Source organism: Erythrolamprus reginae, chromosome 6, assembly GCF_031021105.1.
Source record: "Erythrolamprus reginae isolate rEryReg1 chromosome 6, rEryReg1.hap1, whole genome shotgun sequence".
In the NCBI taxonomy this organism is placed as follows: Eukaryota; Metazoa; Chordata; class Lepidosauria; order Squamata; family Dipsadidae; genus Erythrolamprus; species Erythrolamprus reginae.
Genome location: NC_091955.1, coordinates 74,391,386 through 74,405,630, shown reverse-complemented (window position 1 = coordinate 74,405,630; position 14,245 = coordinate 74,391,386). Strand labels below are relative to the sequence as shown.

The 14,245-nt window shown below is 40.9% G+C and overlaps 1 protein-coding gene across 1 annotated transcript in view; it reads left to right on the top strand.

The window, feature by feature from the left end:
* The first annotated feature begins 10 nt into the window (after positions 1-10).
* The window catches only part of HCFC2 (host cell factor C2), a 32,769-nt gene continuing 18,534 nt past the window's right edge, over positions 11-14,245 (top strand). The window contains exons 1-6 of the mRNA XM_070756260.1: positions 11-191; positions 2,583-2,731; positions 3,609-3,769; positions 4,505-4,713; positions 5,652-5,736; positions 11,744-11,847. Coding sequence (XP_070612361.1) covers positions 26-191; positions 2,583-2,731; positions 3,609-3,769; positions 4,505-4,713; positions 5,652-5,736; positions 11,744-11,847 — 874 coding nt within the window. The 5' untranslated portion in view covers positions 11-25. The remainder of the gene's footprint in view (positions 192-2,582; positions 2,732-3,608; positions 3,770-4,504; positions 4,714-5,651; positions 5,737-11,743; positions 11,848-14,245) is intronic.

Below are 14,245 nucleotides of genomic sequence, written 5' to 3'. Positions count from 1 at the left end.
GCATTGTGGGCGCGGGGCGGACAAAATGGCGGCGGGCGCCGCTGCCCTGAATTGGCGGCACGTTTCTTCTTTCACGGGGCCGGTCCCCCGATCCCGGCACGGCCATCGCGCCGTGGCCATCCGCGAGCTGGTCATCATCTTCGGGGGCGGTAACGAAGGCATCGCCGACGAGCTGCACGTGTACAATACCGGTGCGGATCGAGGGGTGGCAGGGGGCGAAGAAGAAGAGAAGCAGGGCGGGCTCGGTTTGCCCCAGTTGGGGGCTTCTCTCTTTCAGCAGTAACTGTTGCTGTTGCTGCTGCTGCTTCGTTAGTCGTGAGAAGGCCTTCGGCGTGGTGGTCTCCGGGTGGGATTGGGCGAGAAGGAGGACGTGCCTGAGAAACGGGGGTAATGGTAGTGGTGGGCGCCTGGCGAGTGGCCGGGGATGATGGGCTTGGGAGTTTGCGGCGGGGTTTCAACTCTGCCCTGCCTGGCGTGGCTTCCTGGCGGACGGAAATTTATGCCCTCGTTCCCTCTTGGGCTTTTAAGGGGAACCGAAGGAAGTGTGTATTCGCCGACACGAATCGAAGGGAAGAGGCTCCGAAGCAGTTACCTCAAGGGCATCTACGGACGTTTCAGTCCCCGTTCCCTGGGCTGGACTTGTATAGCCCTTTTCTTTCTTTCTTTCTTTCTTTCTTTCTTTCTTTCTTTCTTTCCTTCTTTCCTTCTTTCCTTCTTTCCCTTCTTTCCCTTCCTTCTCTTTCTTTTCCTTCGTTCCTTCCCTCCCTCCTCCTCAGATTCAGACGGGGCAGCTTTTACAACATATTAGCAATAGAACTTTCGGCATATAATTATAATTTCGGTGGGGTGCAGATTGACAACGGAATGGTAGGGTACAGAACAGTCTTGTCAGATATCCCCTGGCGAGATTCACCCAATTACAAATTTCAGCTTAAATGTGTTGTCCATAAAGTGCACCAAGGTAGAAAATTGAGTCGACACAGAAAATTGAGTTAACTGGTTCATTCCATTGCTACATTAACTTTGGGTGGGTTGCTTTGTATTTGCTTTATAGTTCCTGTCTCCAAGGGCATAATCTTAGTCCCTGCCTGCACCTTTATGTTTTGTTATAATGACCTATTCGAGCAGGGAGTAATTATCTTAGTGTGGTAGAAGCAGGGAATTTTTAGGGTGGTTGTGGGGTATACTATATATATTTTGGGGGGCTGTGTGTATTTTGTGCACACAAAATAAGTACTAGAATAGAATAGAATTTGTCTTTGGTGCAGATGCTCTCAGTGTACATAAAACAAAATATACATTTGTCAAGAATCATGAGGTACAGCACTTAATGATTATCATAGGGGGTCAAATAAGCAATGAAGAAACAATATTAATAAAAATCTTAAGGATACAAGCAATAAGTTACAGTTATACAGTCATAAGTGGGAGGAAATGGGTGATAGGAATGATGAGAAAAAACTAGTAGTAATAGTGCAGACATAGTAAATAGTTTGACAGTGATGAGGGAATTCTATGTTTAGCAAAGTTATGGTATTTGGGGAAAAATTGTTCTTGTGTCTAGTTGTCTTGGTGTGCAGTGTTCTGTAGTGACATTTTGAGGGTAGGAGTTGAAACAGTTTATGTCCAGGATGCGAGGGGTCCGTAAATATTAAAACCGTAAATACTAGTGAGGACTAGCTATATAAATTTGCTGACTTCTGTTCCTATAACATATAACATATATTAGATGAGGACTAGAATAACTTTTGTCTTTCATAACTTTGCCCGATGGTGATTATCAGAGATGTGTGGTTTGGATAAAGATGAGTCTAATAGTAAAAATAGTCATTGTCACTTTTATCCAGAGATAAAGGATGATTCATGTAAAGTAGTGCATAATAAAGAATGTGCTGAAATTAAATGTAGGAAGATTATGACAATAATAGTTTTTACCAGTGATGGGCTACCAAATTTTTTACTGCCACACTGTGGCCGTAGCTTATGCATTTTATTTCAACATCTTTCAGTGCAAATTGGGTGCTCTGGGGTGGAGCTCCAAATTTTGCTACCGGAACTGCATTCCTGACCGTTCCTGTAGGAGCCCATCACTGGTTTTTACACTGCAAATGAAATATAGAAATAGTTTTGGTTGCAGAACCTGATCATATTACATTTCTTTTTTTTTAATGTTAATTTTTAATATACTGCACAAGTTGGGCAAGTTGGCAAATAATAAATTGGGACCTGCTGGTAATTTGGTATGGATATTTGTACAAAAAGATTTTTACCTCTGTTTTACTTAAGCAGTTATATCAGTTTTTTTACATAAATGCATACCTTTTGCATCAGGTTCTAATTGATCTTGAAACTGATAGGAAAGTAATGAATCGAACAGTTTTCACTTTCCAGGTAAAGAAAGGAATACATTTTTGTTTAATAATGCAAGGTTTAAAAACTAATAAAATTAATGAATATTAAAGTCCCATTATTAAATGTAGGGATTCTGTGTTTAATTTTTTGGATTTTTTTTTTTAGAAGTAGTATCAGGCTCATACTATTAATTATGACCTACGGCCATTTTTGTGTGTCTTTTGCTGCAGCCACAAACCAATGGTTTCTTCCAGCTGTCAGAGGAGATATTCCACCAGGGTGTGCAGCCCATGGATTTGTCTGTGATGGTACCAGAATATTAGTATTTGGAGGAATGGTTGAATATGGAAGATACAGTAATGATTTGTATGAACTACAGGTAATATATGTTTGATTTTCACATTTATTTAACTAGGTTGAGAATCTTGGTATCATTTAATAAATTCTTAAATGGGTGCCTATATATTGTAAATATTAAGATTGGAAGAGATTGGTGTAATAGCAATAGCACTTAGACATATATCACTTTATATTAATGGTTAAGACACAAGGCTAGAAAAAAGGAAACCACGAGTCCTACCTTAGGTGCAAAGCCAACTGGGTAATCTTGGGTTTGTCCAGGGGGGGCCATCTTGGCAACTTTAAGACTTCTGGACTTCAACTCCCAGAATTCTCCCAGAGAGAATTGAAGTCTAGAAGTCTTAAAGTTGACAATTTGAAGACTTCTGGGTTAGTCAGTCTCTCTCAGCCCTAGGAAGGAGGCAATAATAAACCATTTCTATAAAATCTTGCTAAGAAGATTGTAAGGACATAACTACCCATAATATCAGGCTGATTTGGGATTTCCTTTGAAACTTCTGCCAGATAGAATTCTGATTTCTGGAAGCTAAAATAAGCAAATCCTTATCTTCCCGGAGCCTGGAATGGCATCTGTAGATAACAATGCACTGTCCAACACATTCTTTGGTGACTACTAGTAGTTTAAAAAGTATTTAAAGTATGCTACCATACTTTTTTTAAATGTGAAAGCTAGCATGCTAGAAATGAAAGAACCAGCTCCATCATAACATTTATTTCCATTAATGTCTCTGGTCTTCACACAGTTTCTAGAGGCATTTTTAGAAAATTAATTGACTGAAGAACAGTGCGTGCTTACTTCCATTGGATGAGAGTTTGATGTCTGGCAGCCACAATAGCAGTAATTTTGAAAACAATTTTGCTTGCATTTCTCAACATGCTCTTTTTCCATTTCCAAGGCAAGTCGATGGTTGTGGAAAAAAATGAGACCCCAGCCCCCTTCAGCAGGTTTGCCTCCATGCCCTCGCCTTGGCCATAGCTTCTGTCTATATGGCAACAAGTGTTACTTATTTGGTGGACTGGCAAATGAGAGCGAAGACTCAAACAATAACATTCCCAGGTGCGTGGATGAGTTTGGAACAGAATATTTAGTATGATTTGTTTAGGTTTGCTCATTTTTAAACATCTATATCGGTAAAGTCAGTTAGAATGTACATAGTGAGCCTATTTAGTATTAACATCTATTCACAATTATTATCAAGGAGGAAGATTAGCAGTGAACTCTCAAACTGATTATTCTTAAATCCAGAAATATGAGATACTAATATAAGCTTGATGCTCGAAAATAACAGCAAAAATATGCTTATTAGTAGCATTTGGAGCAGTTTACAGGAAAATTATCTTAAATGTATAGTGATGTATGGTTTAATTGTTTTCTTTAATTGATCAGAGCTAATTAATGGCATTTTAAAATCTCTTAATTTTGCTTTAGCTTTTTAAGTTGTAGTTTTTGTACATATTTCATTTTGTTTATTATTTAACTTACACTTATACTAATCTAAAATTGGAACTCTACCCCATCCCTTTTAAAATTGGCATAGTGAAGAAAAATGTTTTAAAACGCTTCTGGTAAAGATAATTTTGATAAATCACCAGGAGAGGAAAACACTACCTTTTTGTTTCTTTTTGAAATCTGGGGTAGGGTGGTTTTTTTTTGCAAACTTTTAATGTATCCTTTGCAAAAAAAAAAAGTCATTGTTGTAAAAACCTAGGGATTGCATTTACAAGTCACAGTTTCTTTATGGTAGTGCCATAGAACGTTATTGGTGTTTTCTGTATTTCTAACCCACATTAGATATTTAAATGATTTCTATGAATTGGAGCTGCAGCATGGATCAGGAGTCATAGGCTGGAGTATTCCATTGACCAGAGGGGTTTTGCCATCTCCCAGAGAATCCCACACAGCTGTTATATACTGTAAAAAAGACTTGGGAAATCCAAAAATGTTTATGTTTGGAGGGATGTCTGGTTGTCGGCTTAATGACCTTTGGGAGCTTGATATAGGTGAGTACAAATGCAAGTTGTGTGAGTTATTTTTAAAAAAAATGTACTATGGAATAATTAATTCTGAAGGATTTGTTGTGTGATGGGAAAGTTTGCATCACCTTGTAAATTTATTCTTAAACTTCAGCTCTATTGGAATGCTATTTCTTACAGTACACAGCAAAATAAGCAGTTTGACCTAACAGGTTGCAGCCATTTCTAAGTTTCATTTTAAAAAATCTATTTATTGCATTATGTTTTAGTACTGATAACACAACAAGTATTTTTTAAACTATGATTTTCAAAAAGAATTTCAAAATATTGTTTCTTTGAGTAATTATTTAAAAACAATAGTTTTGAAATAGTATTTAGTCAAAACAAGACTAAAGACTTGTTTTGAGAGATTGCTTTGAACTTGTTTCGCAAATGCAATAATAATTGGGAGGATATCACAGACTCTAGCTATTGAAGATGGGTAATAATCACAGGTTTGCTAAGATAATTTCCATTTCCATAATTCAAAGATCTTGTTTGAGGGATAAAATGCAAGTATAAACCTAGTGATGGCAATTTTTATTTTTATTTTGCTTGTAATCTTGCGTAAAACTTTCTATTTGGAATTTGAATTCTGAAAAGTCTTAAGGAGGATTACCAATTTTCATGGCATGTGGCACTGAAAAATAAGATTTAAAATATCACCTTCCTGGATGTTGTAACTAACTTTTGGTGCCTACAAATATACGGTACTTTTCAAAAATAACCTCAGCATCTGTCTGTGCGTGACAAATTTCCTGAAGTCTGAAAAACAATATTGTATCTTACATAAATGTTCAAGGGAGTAATGAAATGTTCATAGAATTTTTACTGGGAGCCACTTAGAGTTGGTTAGAACATGGATGGCTGAATAATGTTATTAATAATCCCTTCTATATGCTTTTTCTGTTTTTTTCCCTTGATAGAGACAATGACTTGGTCGAAACCAGAATCTAAAGGGACAGTGCCACTTCCCCGTAGCCTCCATACAGCCAGTGTAATAGGAAACAAGTATGTCTGTTGTTAAAAGCTCACCTATAGAAAGGTACACCTAGTAGGAGACCATTACTCTAGTGTTTGTATTTAGGGATCCTGCTTGTATGTGGAATGTAGTGAGCTTCAGCCCTGTGAGAAACACTGTCTGCAGATTAGGGGATCTAACAATAGACCTCCAGAAAACCAAGATGGATTTTTTAAACATATGTTTTTTATTTGGGGACATATAATCCTCTGCGCATGACTTCAAATTTAATTAGAAAGCCCATTGCATCTTTTAAAAAGAAAAAGGGAAAGACAAAGAGCTTTGAAAATAGGAAAAGGCTTACTTATGCATTGATATATTATATGTTGTTGCATTCAAAGGAGAAAAAAACTTTATAGCATGAAGTAGCATAACAGTAATGCTGATGTCGTATTTCTAGAAGTTGCAAACCTCTTAGGTAGAGGTACCACTGTACTGCTTTTTTATAACTTAGGTGTTCTCTAGCCCTGTTATTTCATTGAAGATTGCGCTATACATTATAGCATATATTCTGGTGTCTATTTTATCCCTCAAGATACATTTTTGGGCATCACATTTATATTTAAGTTTTGAGTCAAGTGATTTCCATACCACACGTGTTAATGTGATGCTTAATTTTTATATAAAATTCAGAGGAGCTCAGAAACACGATAGATAGAATATTATTTCCCTATAGTCATTGTTCATTAATTGTTACTAGAAATCTTAACCAGTTCTGAGGGCAAGGAGATTTGCCTATGAATTCTATCACTATAAGCCCTGAACACCAAATATGTGTTCTGTAAAGAAAATAATTCTACATAATGCATTTTATTTATTTATTTATCTGATTTATATACAGAAGTTGCCTATGACTGATGCAGTAACCTCAGAATCAGGAAGTTGTGAATTCGATCCTAGGTAGGGGCAGATATTTCTCTTTCTGGGCACACTGAGAATATATCTGGTGACAGGAAGTGCATCCAGTGAGTAAACACTCAGCTCCATTCAGTTGCCCAGACTCCACCCAGCAAGGGCTTATAGGGTCATTAAAAGGAGATGATATACAGTAGTTGTTTATATCACACAAGTGACTCTGGGCGTCTTACAAAGTTAAAAATATAGAAAATTCACCCCATGTAATCCCCAATGGTCAAAGATAGAGAGTAATCATTCACAAAACCCCCCAACAACTTGTCAATAACAACAGAAGTTGTTCTGCTATTCATCTGACTCAAATGCTTGGGAAAACAGCCAGTTCTTCATTGCCTTATGGAAGGCAAACAAGGTTGGGTCCATTTAAACTTCTACAGCAGTGTTTTTCAACCTGGGCAACTTTAAGGTCTTCGGACTTCAGTCTCAGAATTCTCCATGTTGGCTGGGAAATTCTGGCAGTTGAAGTCCAGATGTCTTAAGGTTGAGAAACATTACTCCAGAGGGATGCTGTTCCACCGGGCAGGTACTGGCACTGAGAAGGCACAACTCTAGGGTCCAACAAGATGACATTGTTTGATAGAAGGCCCCTGTTGGAGCATAATAATAATAATTAATAATAATTTATTGGATTTGTATGCCGCCCCTCTCCGCAGACTCGGGGCGGCTAACAACAATAATAAGCACAACATATACAATCCAATAATAAAAAACAACTAAAAACCCCTATTATAAAACCAAACATACACACAAACATACCATGCATAACTTGTAATGGCCTAGGGGGAAGAGCTATCTCAACTCCCCCATGCCTGGTGGTATAAATGAGTCTTGAGTAGTTTACGAAAGACAGGGAGGGTGGGGGCAGTTCTAATCTCCGGGGGGAGTTGGTTCCAGAGGGCCGAGGCCGCCACAGAGAAGGCTCTTCCCCTGGGGCCCGCCAAACAACATTGTTTAGTCGATGGGACCCGGAGAAGGCCAACTCTGTGGGACCTTATCGGTCGCTGGGATTCGTGAGGTAGTAGGCGGTTCCAGAGGTAATCTGGTCCAAAATAGAGAGCATGCGCTCTCTACTAAATCTGGTGGGCCTAATGGAAACAATGGGTGAAAGATGATCCCACAAGAAACTATGAGAGCTTTATAGATAACAACCAGCATCCTGAATTGCACCTGGATGCCTCTTCAGAGCCAATGCCACTTGTAGAGTAATAGTATTTGGGGAGCATAATGAGAAATACCAAAAACTGCCTATGCTCCTGCATTATGTACCAGCTGCGGTTTCTGAATATTCTTCAAGGATAGCCCCACCTAGAATAAGTTACAGTAATCCATACAGGAGGCGACTAACAGATGGGTCTTGCCGCCTACTCAAAACTGAGGGACATGGTTAACATTAAATATGTATAATGTTGAAATTAAATGTGTATAATTGTGCCATGAGGAATGTATCTAATGTATCAATGGTTAGGTTTAGTAATAGATGACAACAGATACTATGATTGCTTGCCGTGATGTTTATGTGGACCTCCTAATCAGTCTTGACTTCAGGCAGTTGCCTAGACCAGCGTTTCCCAACCGGTGTGCCGCGGCACAGTAGTGTGCCGCGAGACATGGCCAGGTGTGCCGTGAGAAGTTCCAGCTGGGCGGGGCGCTGCTGGCGCCCCTGCCTGAGTGTCGTCCTGTGGATGGTCTTGGGCTTCACAGTCGCTTCCTGGTTCCCTCTCCTCCCACCGCCTGTGTCTCCCGCCGTCGCCTCCCACCAAGCCGTCTCCCGTTGCCGTGGGTTCCTCTAGTGGGAGCTGCCGCTTCCCTCCGTCCAGCTCAGCCACGCTGCCGTAGAAAGCACAGAGGTTATTGCCACAGCTTCTGCCTCCACTCAGGGAGCCACCGTGGTCACCGCGCCTTTTCCTCTCGCTCAGCTCAACCACGGTGGCTCCCTGAGTGGAGGCAGAGGTGGCGGCAATAACCTCTGCACTTTCTACGGCAGCGTGGCTGGGCTGCCTGGAAGGAAGCGGCAGCTCCGAGGAATGAGGCGCTGGCGGTAGACACAGGCGGAGGGAGGAGAGGGAACCAGGAAGCCACCGTAAAGCCCAAGACCAGCCACAGGACGACCTTCAGCCAGGGGCACCGGAACCGCACGCAGCCATGGTGGGAGCAGCATGAGGTAGCAACGAGGCGCGAGGACAAGCAGGCAGCTTGGCGGAGGGGAAGCGCTGAGGGGCTCTCCTCCTTCCCCACCCCCGCACTTCTCTCCCGCCCTGGCTTTCGCTTCGCCCCATGATTTCCCCGCAATTTCATCCAGGCCACCTCTTGCCTCCTTTTGAACTGCGGGGAAATCTGCGGGCGAAGCAAAAGCCAAGGCGGGAGAGAAGCGCGGGGGTGGGGAAGGAGGAGAGCCCGTCAGCGCTTCCCCTCCGCCAAGCTGCCTGCTTGTCCTCGCACCTCGTTGCTACCTCCTGCCTTTTTCCAGGGGCCTTTGGAAGGCACCCAGAGAAGTGGGGGATTGGGGGTGGCTTCTCGTCCTCCTCATCCGGCTGCTAACGCCCGCCCGGTCCCTCTTGCAGTCCCTTCACCGAGCGCTTTTGTCCCAGGCTGTCAGCGAAAGGGCTGCAGGACAGGCGGGGCAGGCGTTCTTCTCACAGCTGAGGCAGGATTTGGAATGTCGGGTGTGTGCGCGTGCCCCTGCCACCCGGAACATTTAAAATAAGAAAAACCTTTGCCGGCCTCCGCAGAGAAGAAAGGAAGAGAGAGAAAGAGAGAGAGAGAGCAAGAGAGACATAGCAAGAGAGGCAGAGAGAGAGAGAGAGAGAGAGCAAGAGAGACATAGCAAGAGAGGCAGAGAGAGAGAGAAAGAGAAAGAAAGAAAGAGAGCTAGCAAGAGAGAGAGAAAGAGAGACAGAGAGAGAGAGAAAGAGATAGCAAGAGAGAGAGAAAGAGAGAGAATGAAAGAGATAGCAAGAGAGGCAGAGAGCAAGGGAGAGAGAAAGACATATAGGGAGGGAAGGAGGGAGAGAGAAAGAGAGCAAAAAAGAGAGGAAGAAAGAAAGAGGGATGGAGAGAGAGAAAGAAGGGAAGGAAGGAAGAGAGAGAAAGAGTGAGGGAGAAATAGAGCGAAATGGAGGAAGATTTTTTTTTGTCAAAACTTTTATTTAGCCGCCACCCCACACCCCCCCGTTCAGTGTTCCCCAGGATTTTGAAAATATGAATAATGTGCCGCGGCTCAAAAAAGGTTGGGAAACACTGGCCTAGACCAGTGATTTTCAACCTTTTTTGAGCCGCGGCACATTTTTTACATTTACAAAACCATGGGGCACATTGAGTGGGGAGGGGAGGCGGCTAAAAAAAGTTTGGACAAAAAAAGTTCTCTCTCTCTTTTCCTCCCTTTCGCTCTATTTCTCTCTCCCTCCCTCTTTCTCTCCCTTCCTCTTTTTTCTCTCTCTCTCCATCCCTCTTTCTTTCTTTCTTTCTTTCTTCCTTCCTCTTTTTTGCTCTCTTTCTCTCTCCCTCCCTACCTCCGTCTTTCTCTCTCCCACCTTCCCTCCCTCTCTTTCTCTCTTTCTTTCTTTCTCTCTCTTGCTCTCTTTCTTTCTTTCTTTCTCTCTCATTCTCTTTCTTTTTCTCTCCTTTTCTTTCTCTCTCTCTCTCTCTTGCTTTCTTTCTCTCTCTCTTGCTTTCTCTCTCTCTCTTGTTTTCTTTCTCTCTCTTGCTTGCTTGCTTTCTCTCTCTCTTGCTCTTTCTTTCTCTCTCTCCTGTTTTTTTTTCCTCTCTCTGAGCTTTGCGGCACACCTGACCATGTCTCACGGCACACTAGTGTGCCACGGCACACTGGTTGAAAAACACTGGCCTAGACAACTCCCTGCAGTTTTCTTGACAACGTTTTTGAATGTGGTTTGCTCTTGCCTACTTCCTTAGGGCTGAAAAGGAGTGACTTGCCCAAAGTTCCACAGCTGGCTTTGTACCTAAGAAGGACTAGAATTCAATTGCAGATCTCAAGCTTTTAACCACTCCACCATACTGACTCTCTACTGTGATGTAGTCACAAATAAAGATAGTGGACTATGGAGTTCAGCTGCCTCGTGAGGGATATTATACACTGACTGTACATTACCATGTTCTTCATTAGTATGACCTAGTTGTTTTAAGATTGGCCTTTGCTACAGATGATCAGATTTTTAAAGAGTTTGTACCACCGTTCAGAAGGCATGTAGGAATTCTGTATTCTTCTTTTTAAAAAAATGATTTTCTGTATGGAAAAAAAACCAAGGGAAAGATAGTATTTGGACTTCCCTCTCCACAAAATAGTGAATGAAATACAGTAATTTCATGATTTGAAAAAGATTGTTTAAAAGAAGCGGAGTCCTCTTTCAGTTAGCTTGGTATAACTCTGTAGTAATCTACTGTTGAAATACTAAGGTGTGTTTAATGCAGTGTTTCCCAACCTTGGCAACTGGAAGATATTTGGACTTCAACTCCCAGAATTCCCCAGCCAGCGAATGCTGGCTAGGGAATTCTGGGAGTTGAGGTCCACATATCTTCCAGTTGCCAAGGTTGGGAAACACTGTTTTAATGTATTTTTTTATAGTAATTCATGTTTACGGCATAATATAATTTCATCCATCATGCTAAGCTACAATGTGATGTTTGCTTTAAGCCCAGAGAGTAACAAGCCATTTCTTTATGGCGCAACATATTCATAATTTCAATAAATCAGGGCTGAATAAGCCATAGACTGGTCCAATTTATGAACCCAGTTATTCTGTCATTTCAAAACTAAGGCATTACACAAATAATAATACATTATTTTAATGCAGGTTCTAAAGCATCTTCAATAATCAGTTTTGTATTAATATCTTCTTTAAAATCTAGTAAGCAAAGACATTATTAATTCTTCATTTCTCTGAATGTCTCTTTTTGTATGACTTGGGAGGACTGGAAAAATGGGAAAAGGGGAAATGATCAAGTTTTAGTTAGGAACTAGTAGTTTCTGTACAATTTGTAAGATGAAATGAAGTTCGGAAATTAATTGCGCTTATATCTTCTCCCAATTTGTTCCTGTCTTCACCTCCATATTCTTTCTATTTGCAGAATGTACATTTTTGGTGGATGGATCCCACAGAGTACAGATGAGAACCTCCCTGCTCAAGATGGGGAATGGAAGTGTACTGGTTCATTTTCTTATTTAAATTTAGGTTAGTATACTTCATCTTTTATCACTTACAGAGTAACTGCATACCACTTTTGTCTGCATGGGACATAATCTGCCATCACTTTTCTACAATGTGCATTGTGTAGGGATAACCCTACAGACAGTAGATCTCTACAAATAATATGACTGTGTTCTTAAAATAATACTGGAAATTGAAACAAATGTTAAAAGCAATACATTTAGAATAGAATAGAATAGAATAGAATTTTATTGGCCAAGTGTGATTGGACACACAAGGAATTTGTCTTGGTGCATATGCTCTCAGTGTACATAAAAGAAAAAGATACGTTTGTCAAGAATCATGTGGTACAACACTTAATGATTGTCATAGGGGTCAAATAAGCAATGAAGAAGCAATATTAATAAAAATCTTAGGATATAAGCAACAAGTTACAGTCATACAGTCAACATGGGAGGAAATGGGTAATAGGAATGATGAGAAAAACTAGTAGAATAGAAGTGCAGATTTAGTAAAAAGTCTGACAGTGTTGAGGGAATTATTTGTTTAGTAGAGTGATGGCGTTCGGAAAAAAACTGTTCTTGTGTCTAGTTGTCTTGGTGTGCAGTGCTCTGTAGCGACGTTTTGAGGGTAGGAGTTGAAACAGTTTGTGTCCAGGATGTGAGGGGTCAGTAAATATTTCCCCCGCCCTCTTTTGACTCGTGTAGTATACAGGTCCCCAATGGAAGGCAGGTTGGCAGCAATTGCTTTTTCTGCAGTTCTGATTGTCCTCTGAAGTCTGTGTCGGTCCTGTTGGGTTGCAGTACCAAACCAGACAGTTATAGAGGTGCAGATGACAGACTCAATGATTCCTCTGCAGAACTGTATCAGCAGCTCCTTGGGCAGTTTGAGCTTCCTGAGCTGGCGCAGAAGGAACATTCTTTGTTGTGCTTTTTTTGATGATGTTTTTGATGATTTAACCTATATCACTTAATTTTATACTAAGGGATTATGGCTGTGTGTTGCTTTGTTATGGCGCAGCTCAAGGGAAGAGGCCAATGGAGCAGTTGTGAATGTAGGTTGCCACTCCAAAACCTGGGCTTCAGGTTTATAGTCCCCAGTGTGTGTGTGTGTGTGTGTGTGTAAAAATAGTCAGATTTTTCAAGTTCTGCCCTCGGCTTGGAGATAAAAGAGATTTGGTCCTTTTGGAACTCAGACTAGAATTTGGCCAAAATCTGTGGAGCCCACTTGCAAATGGTGGGATTTTCCATCTCTCCTGCCGACTCTAAATAACATATGGCGCCCCAAGAAGCTGTGGAGGTCCAGGGAATTGAAGCAAGGGAAAAAAAAACTACTTCAGGTAGTTGCTGTTTCTGTAGAAACAAATCACATGTTTAGCCAAGAATTAGCATTAGGTTTATGATTCCTTTGCTGTGTTATACTGAGTTTTAAGTCTCTGTGTCTGTACACAAATTATGAAATATGTTTGATACAAGCCTTTATGCATATCCCAAATTATATACATGAAGCTAATATTCTTATGATCCATAATACTTTTGTGTGATCCATATGTTTGTGGGCAGATAATTTTCCATTTGCAGGAGAATAGTGTCACCTTGTGGTCTTCCTGGACCACTGTCTTTTCTTTTGGATTTTGATGTTTTTAACAAGTTATTAGTGGTGGTTTATGCACAGCTTTGTAATTTATTTTCTTCAACACTGAACACTTGCATTTTAATACTTAAAATTGTGATTTCTCATATTTTCTATTTTTTAAAAAAAATTCTTTTAATAGAGGTTGTGTTTACATCTCCTGTGGTTTTGATGTATCTCTCAAGAAGGGCTGTAGCATCTTGTGATTGTCACTGTGATATACTGCCCGGAGACAGCATTAATGAAATGTTTTCCTCGATTTACATTTTGACTTTTTAATTGCCAGAAAAGTTGCATAGGTTGTGAGAACTCAATCCATTTAAATATAAGTGTTCTAAGCAAGTAGGGGGAGCCAACATACCAGAAGAAGGGGAAGATGACAAATGAAGTGCCTTTTGAAAATTAATTAATGGCAACAAGAATTAACAAATTGCTATCCCAAAGTAAGGGTCAAGTCAGTGGTGAAATCCATTTTTTTTACTACCGATTTTGTGGGCATGGGTGGTGGGCATACTGTGGCTTGATGGGCATGACAGGGGAAGGGTGCTGCAAAATCTCAATTCCTTCCCCACTCCAGGGGAAGGATATTGCCAAATACCCATTGCCCCCTTTCTCCTGTGGGAAGGATATTGCAAAATCTCCATTCCCACCCCGCTCTGGGGCTAGTCAGAGGCAGCATTTGCTGTTTCTCTGAGCTAATCAAAATATCTGCTACTGGTTCTCCAGAACCTGCTGGATTTCATCCCTGGGTCAAGGCCAGTGTGTGAGGACCCAGAGGGCTTCTAGGAAA